Here is a 20,724-nt window from a genome sequence, read left to right on the forward strand (position 1 = left end):
GGGGTAGATACATTGTATCCTACCTAATCCATTTTGAAACCCTAAAATTGGAGAGGGAGAATTGAGTGGCAAAGGAAAATTAGATTTCTATTTAAGAAGACACAAGTTAATAAAAAGAGAGAGAGAGGTGGTCAAGCATAAAAGCATGAAGTACTGAAGAAGGTGCTAAGGGAGAAGACAACACAAGAATTCTGTTTGGATAGATGACTACAAGGATGATTGCATTGGCAGAATGAGTAAGAAGACTCAAGGAGACGAAGCTTGAAAGGAAGACAAGCAGTCTGAGCAGAAGAGATTGAAGCCAAGCATAAGGATTAAACTAAAAGTGTGATCTGAAATCTGCAAAGTATGTTGTAAATTATATCAGATCAAAAGACCATTATCGTTACTTTCTAGCAATTGTAACAATAAGTTTAAATCCTATGGACTTAGGTTGGTTTAATAGCCATAAGATAAATCCTTTAATAGGGTGACATTCCAAGAGAATGTTCTAAAGACCTTTAACCAGGCCCATTCCTAACAGTTTGGTGAAATCTCTGACAAGGTCACATTTAACAATGTGTTGTAAGCCTTTAATAGGGCATCACTTCACAAGAGTGAGAATCAAGTAGCATGTTATTGGTGGTTTTTCCCAAATTGGGTTTCCACGTAAATCATTGTGTCATGTGTTGATCTTGCATGTTTTACCTTTGCATATTGATTTACTGTAACTTGCTTATATGATTGATTTAAGTTTGGATGGATTAAAAGTGTATGAATTTATTAAAATTAGTACAGAGGTATTAATAGGGAATTTGGACCTTGAATAACTGATTCACCCCCCCTCTCAATTATTCTAAAGAATTCTAACAATTGGTATTAGAGCCTGACTGCTGATTTAGTTTAAAGGGACTACAAGCAGAAAAGATCAAAATGCCAAAGAGAGAAGTTCTCAAGCTCAACAAAGAAAACTTTGTTGCACGAAAAAGTTTGATGAAGTTACATCTTGGATCCATAGGAGATTGTGCCCAAAATTCAATTGTCACTAAACATGTAGATCCAACAGGTGCTCCTACTATAGAAGACATGAAAAACAAGCAAGAACACAATCAGATAATGCTGGAAATTGCCTCTACACTCAGCTATGCTAAATTTGATGATATCAAAGGATGTGACACTGCATTCAAAATGTGGAAAGCCCTATCAGACATCTATGGAGGAGATCAGAATGTACAAAGAACAAAAAGAGAAAGTCTGAGAGGAAAGTTTGATGACATGAAAATGGAAGAAAATGAGAGTGTTGCTCAGTATGGTGCAAGAATAAAGGAAGTGGTAAGTGCAATAAGATGCTTGAGTGGTCAACTGGATGAAGATATTGTTAATAGTAAGTTCTTAAGAACCTTGCTCCCTAACTATGCTATTAGAGTATCAGCAATACAAGAGCTAAGATGTATACCAGGAAACAATCTACGTTTTGAAGGTATAATAGGTAGACTCACTACATTTGAGTTATCTAACTTTGACAACTATAGACCTGAAAATGTTGAATCTTCTTTTAAGGCCAAGTTATCACTGAAAGATGTTGAACAAGTGAAATCAAAGAAAGGAAGAAAAATGAAGTATGTATCCAGTGACAGCAGCACTGATGAGGAAGATGTGGAACAACTGGAAGCATTTCTCGCTAGAAGATTTCACAGGGGCAAAAGAAAATTCAAAGGTAAAATGCCTATCATTTGTTTCAATTGCAATGAAGTAGGTCATATTGCTGCAAGGTGTCCACAGAAAAAGGATTCCAAGGAAGGCAACAAATACAAGTACAGAAGAGATGATGACAAGAGATATTACAAAGAAAAAGGTAAGAAGTGTTATATTGTTGAAGAAAATTCTGATGACAATGATGATGAAGTTGTTTATGTAGCCATAAAGGACCAATCTGATGAAGAAGAGCCCACAACACTGGTAACATGTATAAACAAGAATGACAGATGGATCATAGACAGTGGATGCTCACATCACATGACAGGAGACAAAAGTAAGTTTGTTAACTTTACTCAGTATGATGGAAATAGTGTTAGATTTGGTAATGATGCTCCATGTCAAATCAAAGGAAAAGGTTCCATTAAGCTTATAGAACAAATTTCATGTGACAATGCATACTATGTTGAAGGATTAAACTACAATTTACTAAGTATCTCACAGTTAGGCAATATAGGTTGTAAAGTGGAATTTGGAAACAAAACTACAAAAATCTATGATATTGATGGTAAACTGATAGGAAAAGGAGATCAAACAAAGAGTAATTTGTTTTACCTTGATATGGATGATGTTTCTTGCCTATTTGCAACATTTGATGATGAATGGTTATGGCATAGAAGATTATGTCATGTCAATTTTGACAATCTAGTCAACATCAGTAAAATGAAGAAAGTCAAAGGTTTACCAAAATTGAAGAAGCCTGATAACATCATGTGCAAACAATGTCAGCTAGGAAAGATGACAAAGTTAAGTTTCAAAAGAAAAAACTATACATCTAAAGAGATACTTAAGTTAGTTCACACTGACTTATGTGGTCCAATGGAAATACAAAGCTATAGAGGAGATAAATACATAATGCTATTTTTTGATGACTATTCCAGGATGATGACTGTTATGTTCTTATAACAAAAATTTGAAGCTTTTCAAATGTTTAAGTGGTATGTGGCTAGAGTTGAAAAGGAAACTGGGAAAAGCTTAAAATGCCTAAGATTAGATAGAGGTGGTGAATTTACATCAAATGAATTCGAGATATTCTGTAATGATAAAGGAATCAAAAGGCAAAAGTCAGCTCCTAGAACTCCACCACAGAATGGAATTGTTGAGAGAAGAAACAAATCTGTGATTGACTGTGCCAGAACATTAATGATGGAAAAGACTGTTGCTCTAAAATACTAGAGAGAAGCAGTAAGTGCAGCTGTTCATTGCCCCACAAGCTTAGCGGTAAGAGTAGCGGTAGGTGTAGCTAGAAATTGCCCCACAAGCTTAGACTTTTTCTGTGCCACTTGTCAATCATGTACCGATTTCTAATTTTTATCAATAATTTTTTTAAACATGTTTATTTATTCAGTAAGTGAATTGAAGATGGTAAAATTTAAAAATAAATAAATGAGACCACCTACTTCCATAAATTATGGAGTTGAAACTTTTTAAAGAAAAACTCTACCATGAAATTCATGGAACCTCCCACTTTAATTATAATCCTAAAGAATCCCTAGAGTACCCGTTGAATTATTTTATGAAGTCCCCCTCCATGGGACCACACCCTAAGCATCCCTCTTTCATGTATGTCCTCTTTCACCTAGTTTTTTTTCTTTCATCTATGTCCTCTTTAGCCTAGTTTTTTTCTAGGGTACATCCTAGTTGATGAAGTTATTCATTAGGTCATGACTGAACAATATTATTATTTAATCTTATACCATATGGATAATAACACTAATAATGTGATAGCAATCCAAGCTATTATTGTGGTTTTTGAGAAAGTTTGAGTTGGAAGTTACTTACTTATAAACTCAAATCCTTGGTCTTGGTTTCTCTTTTGAAGAAATAATTTTCTTAGGAGATCTCTTGTTTCTTTTGTTCAATAGATTCTTCATCCCACTCCAAATTTTGAGGCTATCTATTTTGTTCATATATTGTTAAGGAATGGAATGTAATATTCTTTAATGGGCTTCAAAGAATAATCATATTTGACATGTTTCAAAGTTAAATAAATACTCACAACTTTTGTAGCTTATTCATAATGATTAAAGGCAAATAAGATGTTTAACTCTTCAATGAGAATGATAGTCATTTAATTCATTTTGACTAAAAATAATAATGATAAACAAGACTCATATCAACTCCCAAGAAGTCTACATAATGATAAACAACTCTAAAACGTAAAAGAAAAAGATTATCAACATTTTAATATAGAAAAGAGTGTGTGGGCAAATTTAGTTTGAAAATCATTTAAAGAAAGAAAATAAAGAAAAAACAATTCGTAACTAGGAATAAAAAATAATGATAAACAAGAATCATATCAACTATCACACCATCTACATAATGATAAACAATTCTAAAACATAAAAGAAAAATATTATCAACATTTTAATAAAGAAAAGAGTACATGAGGCAAATTTAGTTTGAGAATCATTTAAAGAAAGAAAATAAAGGAAAAACAATTCAAAATTAGGAAAAATGGTATAAATTCTATTAAAAAAAGAGAAAAGCGTTCAGTTATTCGTTCAACTGTAAAAGAAATGTACTAAATTTCTCATCCATGATCATGAGAAGCACGCTGTAATCTTTAAGTACCGTATTTATTAAATTAACTTTCTTTTAACCTATCAGATCATATTTGATGGAATGTCTGACACATTTACTTTTACATTCTCATTTTTTATTACGTTTTATCCCTCGAATGAAATCATGCATCGATCTTTTATCTCAACCCGTATTCAACAATTTGAGAATATTTAAAGAAAAATCTCAACGAATAGCTAAAGAAACCAAGTACGGGGACAGGAAATGATAGAAAGGGGAAAACAATTCTTCCCGAGTTTAGGACGAACAGAAGAGAAATCTTCAGACTGGAAATAACAAAATAAAATAAAATTCCAGACACGCTATAAATCAATAAGTGAGAGGAATTAGCTTTTGCGGCCTGTCGCATGCTGCTTTCAAATCTTAGAATATGAATAAAAAAAGACGTGTTCAACCAATGGCTAGGCAGGGTTAATGGCTTTAGAAAATGGAACAGAACAATTCCTCTTTATTCTCATAGAACAGAGCAATTTTCTCTTTATTCTCGCATAGGTAAAGAAAACATAGTACAGAGGCAGTAAATGATTTTAAAAGAGAAAACAATTCTTCCGGATTGTGCAAATATTTGAAAAAAGAAATTCTTCCAGGCGAGAAGAAAGTGATAGGAGATCTAGTTTTAGCGGACTGCATGGAAAACATGTTTTTCTTTATGACGTAAGGAGGCTTCTGAATCAAGCTTCAGAACATTATTTAAAGCCACAGAGTATGAAGAGAGATTCACCGAGAAACTGATCAGTTAATCAGGAGTGCGAGAGCAAAAGTAAAACTAAATCCTCGACAAAGATGAATGCTCAAGTCTTCAATGCTGCCAAAAATGGCGATCTTGATGCAATTAAGAAATTGCACGGCCAAAACCCTAGGCATTTGAGGGGAATTACCTTTGAAGGCAATACTGTTCTTCACATCGCTGCAAAGGAAGGGCATTTGGAGCTGCTTCAATGGATTCTTCAAAATGTGAAACGCCTCTCTGGAGCTCGCAATGCCGATCTGAATACGCCGCTGCACGAAGCTGCAAAGCGGGGAAATGCAGAGATAATTACTACTCTTCACCGCTACAACAGGTGCCCAGCCGCCAAGCGCAATCAGTTTGGAGAGTCGGCATTGCTGATAGCTTCGGAGCACGGTCACATGGAAGCTGTTAGGGTTTTGGTGGGGGCCACGCCCTTATATCTCATCATCTGGCCTAGGAATGATCATCAAACATGTCTACACGTTGCTGCTTATGGAGGGCATTTTGGTAAAGCAATTTCCTTTCAACAAATAAATAAATTTATTTTTATACATATTTATATTTTCTCAATATGATGTTTTTCTTACCATTATACAGATTTCTCTTTTGCGAATATTAGTTTGTATTTTCACTCTCTTTAAGTTAAGCACAGATTGTTTTAAAAGATGTGTCAAACGTGTTTTGAAAAACATCCTTTATTTTTATTTCTGTTATTTAATTATTTATTCTTATTTCTTGACCAAAAAAATTGTATGTTATAGCACTCTAAAGACAATACACTTCTAACACTAGTTGTTTCCTATATTTAATCTCTAACATCTTGAACTTATGTAAATATTGAAAGTAGTCATGTAAATATTATCATAAATATAAGTTTTGTATACTATATGTATAACTACTAATCAAGGTAATGGGTTTTTAATGACTTTATTATTCTAATCTTTACTTATTTGATGTTAATGTGATGCAGAGGTTGTGAAGATGATAATCGAGAGACATAGTTTTTGCAACATATTGCGTTTTGTAACATTTATAGATGATATCCATGGTGCCACACCTTTGCATTATGCTGTCCATGGGGGAGATCCAAGAATTGTTACTGAAATTATAAATTTTTCTTCAAGAAACTGGAATATATTTTGTTTTGATGTGAGTTTGATGACAAAGAAGGATGAATTTGGAAGGTGTGCTATACATGTGGCAGCTATCAAGGGTCGTTGGGACATGATTGAAATATTCATTTCAAGCATGCCTGATTGTGTTGAAATTCGTAGCAATGATCTTAAAACTGCTCTACACTTTGCAGTAGAAAATGATCAATTTGATGTCGTGCAAAAGCTACTATTTAACTATAAGCCCGAAGAAGTTGCAAAATTGGTAAGTTATGATCGAGATATTATTGGAAACACTGCACTACACCTAGCCATCATGAATGAGGTGGATCCTCAGGTTAGTCTTATCTTATTTTTCATTAACTATTTAACTTTTGTATTATAAGTATTTAAACAATTTCATTTATTTTAATTACTATGATTTCTTTAATAAAGAATTTATTTTTATTAATATTTGTAGATAAGAAAAGTTAAACAAATTTATAACTTGAGATTGTAAATCTATTTTATTTGGTAAACAATTCTAGTTTTATAAACCACACTAATAAAGTTTAACTATTTCTACTTATCGCCATCTTTAAATGTTTCTTTAATCAAAAGACAAAATGTATCTTATACATACACATCTCTCTCTCTCTCTCTCTCTCTCTCTCTCTCTCTCTCTCTCTCTCTCTCTCTCTCTCTCTCTCTCTCTCTCTCTCTCTCTCTCTCTCTCTCTCTCTCTCTCTCCCTCTCTCTCTCTCTCCCTCTCCCTCCTTCCGCACGCGCACGCCAATAAAACAATTAAGGAATAAATAATATGTTTGGCTTATATTTTATTTCTTCCCTACTTTTAGGTTTTAATTCTTGCAATCACTACCTTGTTTAAAGCATCAAAACATTATTAGTTTTTATCACTGAGTTATCTTGATCTCCCCTTATTTATTTTCATATTCATACTACATGATATTAACTTGTCATGATTAATTGATATATACATATATGAGTCTAAGTCTATAATTGTTTTTGTCTTTAGTTACTGTCAAGTTCTTCAAGACCATCTATATTCTTCTATTCTCATACACATTCAAATAAAAAAATTCGAATATAGATCCTATGTCTCTCTTTTCATCTTTAGCTTACATGATGTCTACTCTTTAATTTAAGCATGGAGAGTAGCTATTAAAAATCATATAAATATCTGTCAGGACTACATTTTTCTATTTTTGAGTTTGAATTAATAATCTTCCTTTCAGGATTTTCGGGATACCATTTTCTAATGGTCTAATTATTGTGATGATCCCCATATTTTCTTAATATTATTATATATATTTTAGATTATTCATTTATTTAGAGTTAAAATTTCATAAGCATAATCAAAATTTATATAGAAGATATTGTCTTACCACAATTTGTCCCACTATATTATGTAAGAAAATGTTCTATGCTCAACGGGCAACCAAATCATAGATTGGTTTACCTTGTCGTATTCATATTTGTATCTATTTGTAAAGGAGCTAGCTCTTTTTCTTGGCTCCTTTATGGCTGTAGTTTTTTGAATTGGAATATGATGAAAAAAGAACCCTAATCTACTTAAGCTAATGTCAAAATTGAGAATTAGGATGAATGTATGTACCAAGCAATAATGTATCTCCTTACTAGAAATCTACTATTTTATGTTGCTAAGCTCTAACAATTATCTTATTCTCTGCATAATACAACCATCTTCTCTCAAGCTGGATAACCTATCTACATCCTTATCGCCTTCCCTATATATGCGGTTTATCCTTCTATGTTTAAAAATTAAGTGGTACTGAAGCTCTTCCTAGTGTTGAATTGAGCTTCCGGATTGGGGCTCTTCCTATTTTGATTGCATTTAGGATTATTTATGAGTCTCCTTATATTTAAATATTTTCAATTCCTAAGTCTTTGCATAATAGGAGACCTTCTATTAGAGATTATATTTAGAAACCTTATTATTTGTATCCTTCCTATTCATCTTACTAATCATACACATGTTTCTTTATCCCATTAAGGGATAATGCATCTAGTTTCGATTGTCCCAGGGTTCCCCATGTGGCCCCATCAAATTTATATTTATACCATCAATAGCTAGGTATTTCCCATTTGTATGTCTCTCTCTCTAGTTTACTATCCATCCCTTCACGTCTACCCTATTTAGCAATCTGCAAACCATACCACAATTTCCTCATTTTTAGTATCCCAAGTTATGAAATTTACTTCTCTTTTGTTATAAATTTTCAACTTGTTGTTTTTCATCTCTCCAATTGCTACTTCTCTCTTATTTGTTGAGCTTGTTATGTTTATTTTCTTTTCCTAAATTCTTTTACTATACCTTTCTTTCCATATTTTCAAATCAAAATAGTAGGGGAGACTTTCCATAATACAAAAAAAAAACTTTATTTACATATGCTCAACCATCCTTAGATTAGATTCATCAGTTTATTTGGAAAGTTTGTCTTCCCTCCTTATTTTTGACAATTATAACCAATATTCTTAGGTATGAGAATGACTTACAAACAAGTGATCTACTATTTCTTTCTCTACTTCACATAGATTACAACTTGATGGACCTTTGGACTATTTCTTTGCAAACAAATCATCAATTAAAATATATATCTTTGAAGATTTTCCTAGAGGAACGTACCAACTTTTAGAAAGCAAAGATTATCTTGACATAATTGCAAGGGTATTTTCCATTTCTCTACAGCTTGAGAACCTTATAATGCTTTATATCCTCCTTTGACTCTGTAAACTCCTATTTTATGTTTTATCCATATTATTTTCTCTTCCCATTTTTATTATGATTTTCCTTTCTCCTAAATTATCTTGTAATCTTTCATTTTCTTCTTATACCAATTGGGTGTTATCTGTTAGAAATAGCAAATATTAAGGGGGTGATGGAGGTGAATTGGTATTTTACAAACTTTTCCCCAATCATGGATATCATTTACAAACTTATAACTTGCATATGAAAGCAAATTGATTATGATGAACAATAAAGACAACCATTAAACAATGCAACACATAACACCATATTTTTTTTAACTAGGGAAACCTTGGCAAAGGGGAAACCCCAGTGGGGATGGTACACACAAAATGATCCACTAATCAAAAGTATCTTGTGAAAGATATTGACCCTGTTAGGAGTCTATTACATCCATATAGTGTCTCGGTCCTTTTTAGAGGGCTAGGTCTTCTTAGAAGCCTCAACCTTGTTAGGAGTTGTTATTAAAATTGAACAAAGTATGCAAGATGAGCCCACTACTCAAACACACAATATACAGTAATGATCTTCAATACAAGAGATAGATACAAAAACATCATATGTCTACTAATATCTTCAATATCTTATTTATATTTTCTTCTCTTAACAAAAACTTGATCACAAATTCACACTATTATGATCTTACATTAGAATTCACATCTCAACAATTGCATAGTAATCACAAAAAATGACACTTGACTTTGCATTCAAAACTTCTTCCTTTGTACCTTATTTCTTAACCTATCGGTCTTCATTACTTCAAACACTTGCCAAATTATAAAATTGACTCTTTTTCACTTAGGGTTAACATCTAGTATGCCATCTCTTATTAGTCAAGTAATTATTTTGATAAAGAAAATAATTGCTTAACCCAAAATGCTCATTTCCATAAGTCGGCTCTATAATGTCTTTTTAATGTTGTTACTAGAAAATTTGTTGTAAATTTGACTGTACTGACTATATAGTCTTGCACTCATGCATATTTCATCATGACATATTGAACTTTCCCTAGGTAAGAGCACATGTGGTATAAATGCCTCTGCAAACTCTGTTGACCAAAATAGTGCACGTGCTAATAGATAACTCTCTCTTTCTCACTTAGGGTTAACATCTAGGATGTCGTCCCTTATTAGTCAAGTAATTATTTTGAAAAATAAAATAATTCCTTAACCCAAAATACTTGTTTCCTTAACTCGGCTTCGTTATGTCTTTTTAATGTTGTTACTAGAAAAACTGTTGTAACTTTATCTGTACTTATCGTATGGTCTTGTGCTCATGAATATATCATCCTGACATACTATACTTTCTCTAGATAAGAGAACACATGTCATAAATGCTTCTGTGAACTATGTTGACCAAAATAGTGCATGTGCTAACAGATAACTCTATTGTACTTAAACAATTTTCTATGTCTTTATCCCAAAACTTTATCTCCAAGACGTTCTTATTCAATCTTGACTATATGCTTCCATAAATGAAAACATCATACTGTGTAACCTATCTAAATTTCCAACAATCTCTAGTTTGGCATTGATTGAAACATATGGGAAAATTGGCTAAGTCCCAAAACCAAAACTTCAAAACTTGCAACTTATGTTACATGGCCATTACAAAATTTACAAAACTATGGATCATTATATATACCATCTTTACATTCATAGGGATACTCCCCCTTTGACTATACTGTATTACTATACTCTCTTTTTGTATATACAATTTTCTTTACTCACTCCCCCTTTGATTTCAATGACAAAGGTGGTGACAAAACTTATATACACGTCAAAATTTTGTTACCTTATCCTTCATGTTGAGTTTGATATTCTTGCAATATAATCAACAAAGCTTTCTTTTCAATTCTCAAATTATTTCTCCCACATCTCTTTGACTACTTTAGATACACTAATAAGGCCACACAATCCATAAGATGCTACCTCAACTACATTTTAATTTGAATATACAAATTTTTCATATTATGTCTTAGCCTTAAGACATTACTCTAGATGATTTTGTATATTACTAATTTCAACATCCAATGTTTCCTCAACAATGAAAATCTCTTGATAATTCTCTCTCTATTCAACTTAATTAGACTTATATCATCATAAATCTTTGTGATTTTTGTCTACAGGTCTTCAATCTTCATGTTAGGTTGTTGTAGCTCATTAGAAATACTATGTACTTCTTTTTTCTTCTTATTCAACTCCTCATTCACATCTCTAATACAATTGTATGACAAAGTGCATTATCCATACATGTTCTTCCTTTTATTGCATATTTCCTTAACTTTTTTATACAAGAGTCAAATCGTCCCAAGTCATTTTTATTTTTTTTGCACATTGTATCAAATAATTGTACATTATATTTAATTTGCACTTGTGTAGCTACTACTTTGGTTAATTGAGTCAACCCATTATCAAAAGCCTTAATTAGTTCCACTTCTCTCACTTGAGGATCTGCTTCGATAACTCTACTAGATACAATACTTTGTAATTTCTCAGAAACATCGTCTAATGTTTCCTTAAGACTCTTTACTTTCTTGTTCTTTTCAAATAACCTACTCAAAGATGATATCAATCCAATTTGATCATCATCATCACCAGATAAATTGGCCAAAGCTGATTCCACTGGTGACTTAGATTTGACCGGGGTTTCCAATAAGATATATGCCTAATCTTAAAAGGTAACTTTATGAATTATAGTCTCTGTATGTTTCAATTGTGGAAAAAATGTTATTTCTTGCATGATAATTTTCCAATTGTTCTTAAGTCTCTCCTCTTCCTTTTCTTCTTCTATTTTCTCTTCCTTTTCATCCTTCTTCTCTTCCTCTTTCTTTTCTCTTTCTTCTTTCTCCTTTTATTCTTCTTTTTCTCTTCTTCCTTCTTTTCTTTTTCTCTCTTCTTCGTTTCTTCTATTTTATTTTTCTTTTCTTCTTCTTTATATCTCTATTCTTCTTCTCTCTTCCTCTTTTCTTCTTCATCTTCTGAGCTTGTGTAACCTACCAAATTGTTAACTGTTGGCCAAAATTCTTGAAGGGATTTTTTGTTGTATCTAGTGTTATACTAGTGATGTCCACTTGCATAGTGGTTGTCCCCATTATAACTTGTGGCATCTTTTCTGATTCTATTGCCTCTTTCATTTATGTATCTTTTACACTCTTTGATGCTACTTCTAATGCTTCTCCATCCATTGTCTTTTCTTGTGTTTATATTGTAGGGATTTCTCCCTCTATCACAACACTTTCTGTTGTAGACGTCCATGGACTATATGGCTTGAGTTCTTCCAATATCTTTATTAGTATTGTCTCTATCTCCTTATTGACCTCTTCATAGTTTCCTCCCATGATCAATATAAGCCTTGTCATGTTCCTTAGGTAAGGTCCAAGACTACTCAATAGACTCTCTAAGTGTTCTTCATTGGAAACTTCACAAATATTTCTTACTTGGTTTTGTCTTATTTTATGATCTTCTTCTACTACTCTCTTCTTTCTATTAACAAGTCTTTTATACAAGTCTTTGGGAGGAAGACTACATATTTAAGAATTTTTTGCAATTTAGTATTAGGTGCCTTAATACTACATTCTTTAGCTCAATATTTTCAAAATTATAATACAAATCATAGAGCTTGTTGAATTACACAATGTTACCATTAGTCATGATTGTGAAATTCAATGTTTCTATCTTTGGTTTTCATAGTTTTCTTCCTCTAGCAGAAACTTTTGATTCTCCCTTTTCCTTTTCTTTTACCTTCTTTATTTCTTCTACTTGTGTATCTTCCTTTTTAGATTCCTCATATTTTAATTCAATAACTTGTAGTGTTATTCTTCTCTATATACCTTTATATGTGAGAAGTGTTTTCCTTTTCTTCTCTTTTCCACTAGCCATTTGTTTGAATCTTTTGTGTCTAGGAGATTCAATTGGCTCCCATTTAACTTCAATTAACCCTGCAGACCTTCTAGTGCTAGGAGGGGTGGTTGATTGGACTTTGATGATTCTGACATCTTCTTTTTACTTTATCTAAATAGGTGGGATGAACTAGTGTTGTACTTGTGATATTGTTGCGTAGGGTGCACTGGGTATTTGTGTGGATGATCTTGTTATTGCCACTTCTTGTGATGCACTCCCAATAGCTAAAGGCTTAGAAATGAGTATTTTTGATTGCCAACTTGCTTTCATCTTTAATTCTTTTCCCGTGGCTTCTTTAACTTCTTCTCAACTCATTCTAGTTTCCTTCAATATGTTATCAATATTTTTGTGGACCTTTTTCTTTATGTCTTTACTATCTAGTTAATTGTGAGCTTTCTTTTTCTTTTCCTTCATAAGTGCCCCATCTAGGACATTTCTTAGCTCTTTATGATTCAAGAATTATCTTCGCATATCCTTCTATCATCTCCTATGTCGTCTGATACCCCATAGGGCCAATATAATTTATCCTTGTTTCAACTATTTCCATGCAAGTCACATTAGTTTCAACCATAAAACATATGTCATCCTTGTACTTTTCAACTAGTGATGGTGGAATTCTAAAGCTTTTTTTTATATTTAAGCTTGAAAGCTTTTCATCATTCCATTAATGTCTTATGCCATTATGTCATCTGAATGTTTTCTATAGTAGTGAGTACTCAAGTTCATTGCACATCTATTTGAGTTCCATTCATTGTCAGGCATTCTAGGGAATTTTTTGATCACTTGAAAGAATAAGTGTCTAATCAAAGATTCAAATTTGAATACTGCATTCTTTGTCTTCTTAATTTTGTCAATATTATCATGTATCAGTTGCCTTAGTATTTCAAACATGTTCACTTTTTCCTTCTTAACTGTCATTATATAGGCTCCATGGATAAATCAAAGAGGTACAAAGTTCAATCTTGAAGTGCAGTTTATCTTATAGATAATTACTTTACTTATCAATCTAGCATTAGTTTCCTTGATCATGTCTAGATTTATGTTTCTACCATCAGATTTGTCTCTACCAACTTCTTCACATTCTTGGCATTGACAAGGTTACTACCCTCATTTCTCAAACTAGTAAGTTTTTGAATCATGTCATTATCTATCATGATAGGTGTATCCTCTACCAAGAACATGTCCTCATGTATGTGGCTCATAATTATCCTTGTCCACTCATAATTGTCAAACTCTATATAAAACATATACCTAGTGATGTTTAAGTCTTTTAGGTGCTCAAACCATTGTTTAAGTGATATGTTAGTGTTGCAAACCAAGTCCATGTCACTATGGATGTCATTTTTATCTATACTCTCAAAATTACAATGAATATACACACCAATGTCTTCTACATGTAAAACATTGTTGGGTGCTTGTGAAACTGATCCTAATCATTGGTCATCATCTAATGAAATGTAGGGATGTTTCTTAAATTTGTACCTATGTCTTTCACTAACATCACATACAGTTGGAGTTGTTATTCCTTTCAAATTCAAACTTCAATTTATGATTGTGCAAGCAATAAATTCCTCAAATTCATAAAATTAGGGCTTTTCAAATTCACTTCTTAGAACACTCCAATTTTTCCTTTTAATTTTCTCCAATGGATTATTTAATTCTCTCATGTTCAAGTGGTACTCAAAAAAATTATTTCATCCTTTAAATCATATCTAATTTACTTTTACATTAATTGTGTAAAAACTTGCAGTTAAAAAAGTTGTTTTAATTTTTACTAATAACCTTGTTTCACTTTGTGCACTCACATATCAACTCAGAATCATATGTGCATTTAACCATAGCTTTCATTCATCTTGTTCTACCTCATACTAACTTCACAAATCTCAATTCCTATTCTAAAGTTTTGTATACTAATATGATGTTAATTTAGCTATGTTAATTGATGAAATGATATACTTAATTAGATTGTGATTGGTTGGAGACTAAATTGTCTTCAATCTATTCTTAGATGCTTCACTTGACTAACTTCCTAACACAACATATTAACTTGCTGGTTCCTTAGCTTTAACAAATGATTCATCAAGGTTTTTTACAAGATCTTTCACATTTTATCTTTGATTGTTACTATTATTCTCATTCCTTCTGTTGCTGTTTATATTCCTTTTAGAATTTGGGTTTCTCATGCTATTCCTAATATTTTTAGGCATTCTCATATTGTTCATCCCATAATATCTTGTTGTGTGTCCCATGTTGTTACAAATTTCTCAATCTATAATATTGTTTCTATATCTAGGTCCCAACTGACCAATTTGTGCTCTACAATCTCTAGCTATATACCTAATGTTTTTGTAGTACTTGTAACACATAATGTCATTCCTTATAACATTGGTTCCTCCAATAGGTCTATTTTCTATAGGATTAATACCTCTAAACATTCTGCTATTATCATTATTGAATCTAGGTTTCTTATATTCAATAGCTCTATGACCAAAACCATGACAATTATAACAATGACTAGAAAGGGGGTTTGAATGACTTACCTGTACAGTCCCTTTTCACGTGACCAAATTCATTGCATACATGAAACATCTACCTTTGAATTTTTTCTTCACTTATTTAGGTGATTAAACTTGCACGAGCTACTTTGGTACATCTCCATATTAATTAGATTTAACCTTGTTCTCTTCTTTGTTCTCAAGTTGTTGGATCACAAGATCTAGTTCTTTATTTTCTTTAGATTACTTAGATGGATTTTTTCCAAGGTATCCAAGACATTTCTTATCATAAGAGGGTCTCTGTATAAAGATATGTTCATCAAGATTTTCATTGCTGGAATAAAGCTTCTCAAGGGTTTGTTCTCCTTTCACAATTATATTATACTTCTCAAGTTCTACATACTACAATCTTGTAGTCTCAAGCTCAAATGTCACTTTGGTAAATTTAGATCTGAGATTTGTATTTTTAAATTATAAATCTAAATCAATTTTACTATCATAATACTTCAAGCTTGAATTTAGATTTGTGATTTTCATTTCATGCTTCAAAATCTCATTTTCTTTCTTTAGTCTTGAAACTTCAACACTATCCTTGATATGATCTTTAGGCTCTTTCTTGAACTTAAGATAGTCTATCTTATCTTTCAGCTACTCACTATAGTATTTTGTATCTCCATACTTGTTTTTGAGAGTATCTTTTTCTTTAGTAAGAATATCAATATGCCCAAGAGCTTCTTCAAGAATCTTTTATAACTGATCCATATACATAGAGATCTTACTTGAGTTCTTAGGCCTTCTCTAAGTAATTGTGCTTTGATACCAATTGTTAAAAATAGGAAATACTAATAGGGGGGATTGAATGAGTATTTCACAAAATTTTCCCCAATTATAGATGTCACTAACACATTTATAACTTGCATATGGAAGTAAATTGATTATGTTGATCAATAAAGAAAACCATAAAATAATGCAACACATAACACCATATTTTGTTAGTAATCTATTATATCTGTGTAGTGTCTCGATCTTGTTAGAGGACTAGGCCTTGTTAAAAGCCTCAACCTTGTTAGGATTTGTAATTACAATTAAACATAGTATGCAAGATGAGCCCATTGCTCTAACATGCAATATACAATAATGCTCTTTAATACAAGATATAGATACAAAAACCTCTTAGCATTGTTGATATCTTCAATATCTATTTTTCCCTTGCTTCTCTTCACAAAAACTTGACCATAAATTTTTACTGCTATGATCTTAAATAGAATTTGCATCTCAAAAATTGCATAGTTATCACAAAAAACCACACTTGACTTCATATTCAAAACTTCTTCCTTTTTACCCTATTTCTTAACCTATTGGTCTTCATTACTTCACACACTTGCAAAATTATAAAATTAACTCTTTCTCACTTAGGGTTAATATCTAGGATGTAGTCCCTTAGTAGTAAAGTAATTATTTTGATAAAGAAAATAATTCCTTAACCCAAAATTTACTCATTTCCTTAAGTTTCTTCTATTCTATCTTTCTAATGTCACTACTAGAAAAACCATTATCACTCTATATGTACTGACTGTATGGTCTTGCATTCATGAATATGTCACGCTAACATACTATAATTTCTCCACATAAGAGTCCACATGCCAAAAATGCTTTTGCAAACTATGCTTACCAAAATAATTCCTATGTTGGCAGATAACTCTATTGTACTTAGACAATTTTCTAAATCTATATCCAAAAACTTTATCTCCAAGACCTTCTTACTCAATCTTGACTATATGTTGCCATAAATGACAAAAGCATATTTTGTAACCTAGCCAAATTTTGAACATTATCTACAAATTTACACCTCCATCCTATTGTTGGATCTCTACTAGGTATCTCCACATACTCTTTACTTTTTTAAACAAATAATTTTTTTAAATCTCTTTCATTTTGTCTAATATTAGACTATTATTTAGGGTCAAGTAGGCCCCCAAGGATCACTCTGAAAATTTATTTTGCCACCATCTTGTATATTTGTTTGGTATGTTTTCCATAACTATTTTCCTAATTTCTAGTAAGAAATTCCATAATCACGATCCCTTAGGTAGAGATATTGTTTTGAATATGCTACTTGATTATGTTCCATTAAGATATTTCTCTTCTAATTTCTTAGCCCGTTATTTTGTGAGGCTCTTTATACATCTTCAAAGTAGTTTTTCTTTTAATACTTTACTTTGTCTTTTATATTATATAGTCCAATTCCTACTTCCTTAATTGGTCTATATATTTTATCCTATCTAACTAATGCTAATTTATTTTCTTCTAATACCCTTTCCAATAAAATGTTCTCATTTTCTTGTCTACATTGTGTCTTTCTTCTAAAGTTAGGTGAAAATATGACATTTGGTATATTGGGATGGTAGAGAGGACTATTTTAACATTGTTGCACATCCTATATTTGACAACATAGTATCATCAACAAAATTTTAATGTGTTGTATTGGCTATTGATTTTATCATTTTGATTTCTACAATATTTTTTCTCTTTTCGATGTGTTCATTATACTTCCAAATATTTCTATGAGTGTAATGGATAAAAAGGGAGATAGAGGGTCACCTTGCACAAGTCCCCTTGATATATTGAAATATCCTTTTGGTCATCCATTAATTAATAGGGATATATCTGTAGTTGATATTTATTCACACATGAGCTAAATCCATTATCTTATGAATTCAAATGCTTCTAACAATTTGCATTGGAGAGTACCAGTCCACTTTGTCATAGGATTTTTGTATATCTAATTTAATAAACATATTGGGTTATGCATTGTGTTGTATGGAATGAATTTCTTCTTAAGTAATTATTACACCATAGAATATATATATGTTTGTAGGTAAACGACTGAAGCTTTGGTTAGTTATTATTATAATTAATTAAAATTCATTTTTATTATTTATTATCTTCGAGTAGACTCAAACCCAAGGCCTCCCAAATAAGAGGCTCACAAGTTACCATTATGCTATAGACTCTTTCCGATTATGCCATCAAATATTGATCTACCTACTAAAATCCATTTTTTCTTCTAAAATTATATCTCAAAGCAATGTTTTCAAACTGTTAGATAAAGATGTAGATAACACTTTGTATAAAATGTTACAAATATGTGTATGTGTGTGTGTGTATATATATATGTGTATATATATGTATGTATATGTGTATATATATATATATATATATATATATGAATACACATATAATATATATACATACATATATATGTATGTATATATATAATATATATATACATACATATATATATGTATGTATATATATAATATATATTTACACATATACATACATATAATACATATATATACATACATATATAATATATATATACACATATACATACATATATATACATACATATATCTACATACATACATATATATGTATATATGTATATATATACATATATATACATATATGTATATATATACATATATATACATATATGTATATATGTATATATATGTATATATATATATATATGTATATACATATATACATACATATATGTATATATGTATATATGTATATACATATATACACATATTTATATACATAAATACATATATATACCTAAATACATACATATATATACATAAATACATATATATATATATATACATACATATATATATATATATATATATATATGTATATATATGTATTTATGTATACATATATACATATATATATATATATATGTATATATATATAGATATATATATAGATATAGATATATATATATATGTATATACATACATACATACATATATATATATATATGTATATATATACATACATATATATACATATACATATATATGTATATGTATATACATATATACATATACATATATATGTATATGTATATATATGTATGTATATATATACATATATATGTATATACATATATATAAACATATACATATGTGTGTGTGTGTGTGTGTATGTATGTGGAATCATTCAAGATTTCTGATCTTCCTTTTTTCAAAATTAAAGTTATGAAGGTATTGCTAATCTCTTAAATAATTTTACCTAAGTTCCTTATGTACCTTCGATGGCTTATGCCATTTAATCTCCTACAAAATGAGAACATTCTTGTTAAAGCCATGCTTGAAATCCATTTCATCCAGGGGCCTTATTTGGGTTACATTTGTTTAATGCTTGCTAATTCGAATTTGGAGAAGTTAGCTTCAAGCATCTTATTTTATTAACTTTTATGATTTTAGGCATGTTGGAAAACATTTCATTTTAGGAGTTGAGATTTGAATTGTACCAATTGTTTAGTATGCTCTTAAAAAGCTCTGGAACTTCCTCTAAAATATCCTTCAAATCCTCAATCATATCCCCACTCACTCCTTTGATTCTATTGGTCTTGTCAACATTTCTTCTTTTTTCTTGTGCTATCGTGGATATTTAAAAACAAAATTTGTCACCATGTAAAAGTTATTTTTCTCTTCACTCTTGTTTCCAGAATATCTCTTCTTTCAATAATATGTCTCAATTATTTTTGATAAATAGTTTGTTTTCTTTGGTATAGATCCTTCGTCCATTCTAGATTTAATAACCTCCGAATTTAGTTTGTTAATATCCTCTTCCATTAGTTACTTTTTTGTGAAACTTTTATTGAAATATTTCTCATTCCATTGTTAGAATTTTTTCTTACCGATTATTGGTTTGGATTGTAAACAAAATATTTTAGAACCCTGTACCTTTGTTTCTTTCCACCAACCTTCTACCAAGGTTAGGAATTATTTACACTCATCATCATTTTCTCAAACTTGAAAGGGAATTTTTGAGGCTTGTGTTCCTCCTCTATTAATAATTGGACTGAGAGGTTATCTAATCATACATTAGTAAGAAGTTTGGAGTCAATAGGTGAGCACAAACCTGCCATATTTTTTCCAATCATACCAAAACCCTACTTCATATTATTCTATTCAATTATTCTGCTATTTGTTGTAATTTACTAAAGATTGTTATTTTATATAAACATTCATTAGAGTCCTTTTAGGGTTGTTATTTTATCCAATTCACTCCTCTTTTATCTGAGGTCTTTGTAAGGAAACTTGCAACAAATAATATAACCCTTTCCACATAACCCATAATAGATGTGAAAGAAACATGCAATTAAAATCCACATGCAAGAGAATATCTACAGCATACCCACAAAAAATGTGACACAAGATATACTCTAGGAAACTCTCATTGAGAAAAAAAATTGAGCCTCCAAAAGCATCCATCACCATGTATTATTCAACAAGAATACCATTGAAATACAACCATGGAAGCCTTCAAAGCCATAGCCACAACCGAGAAATCCATGTGAAAAAGCATGAATCCACAC

At 30.9% G+C, this 20,724-nt stretch overlaps 1 protein-coding gene across 1 annotated transcript in view; it reads left to right on the plus strand.

The window, feature by feature from the left end:
• The first annotated feature begins 5,036 nt into the window (after nt 1-5,036).
• The window catches only part of LOC149558402 (protein ACCELERATED CELL DEATH 6-like), a 31,479-nt gene continuing 15,791 nt past the window's right edge, over nt 5,037-20,724 (plus strand). Inside the window, exons 1-2 of the mRNA XM_089832643.1 lie at nt 5,037-5,554; nt 6,018-6,496. Coding sequence (XP_089688769.1) covers nt 5,101-5,554; nt 6,018-6,496 — 933 coding nt within the window. The 5' untranslated portion in view covers nt 5,037-5,100. The remainder of the gene's footprint in view (nt 5,555-6,017; nt 6,497-20,724) is intronic.

This window comes from Cupressus sempervirens, chromosome 5 (assembly GCF_028749045.1).
Source record: "Cupressus sempervirens isolate cs-2001-9-10 chromosome 5, ASM2874904v1, whole genome shotgun sequence".
Taxonomy (NCBI): domain Eukaryota; kingdom Viridiplantae; phylum Streptophyta; class Pinopsida; order Cupressales; family Cupressaceae; genus Cupressus; species Cupressus sempervirens.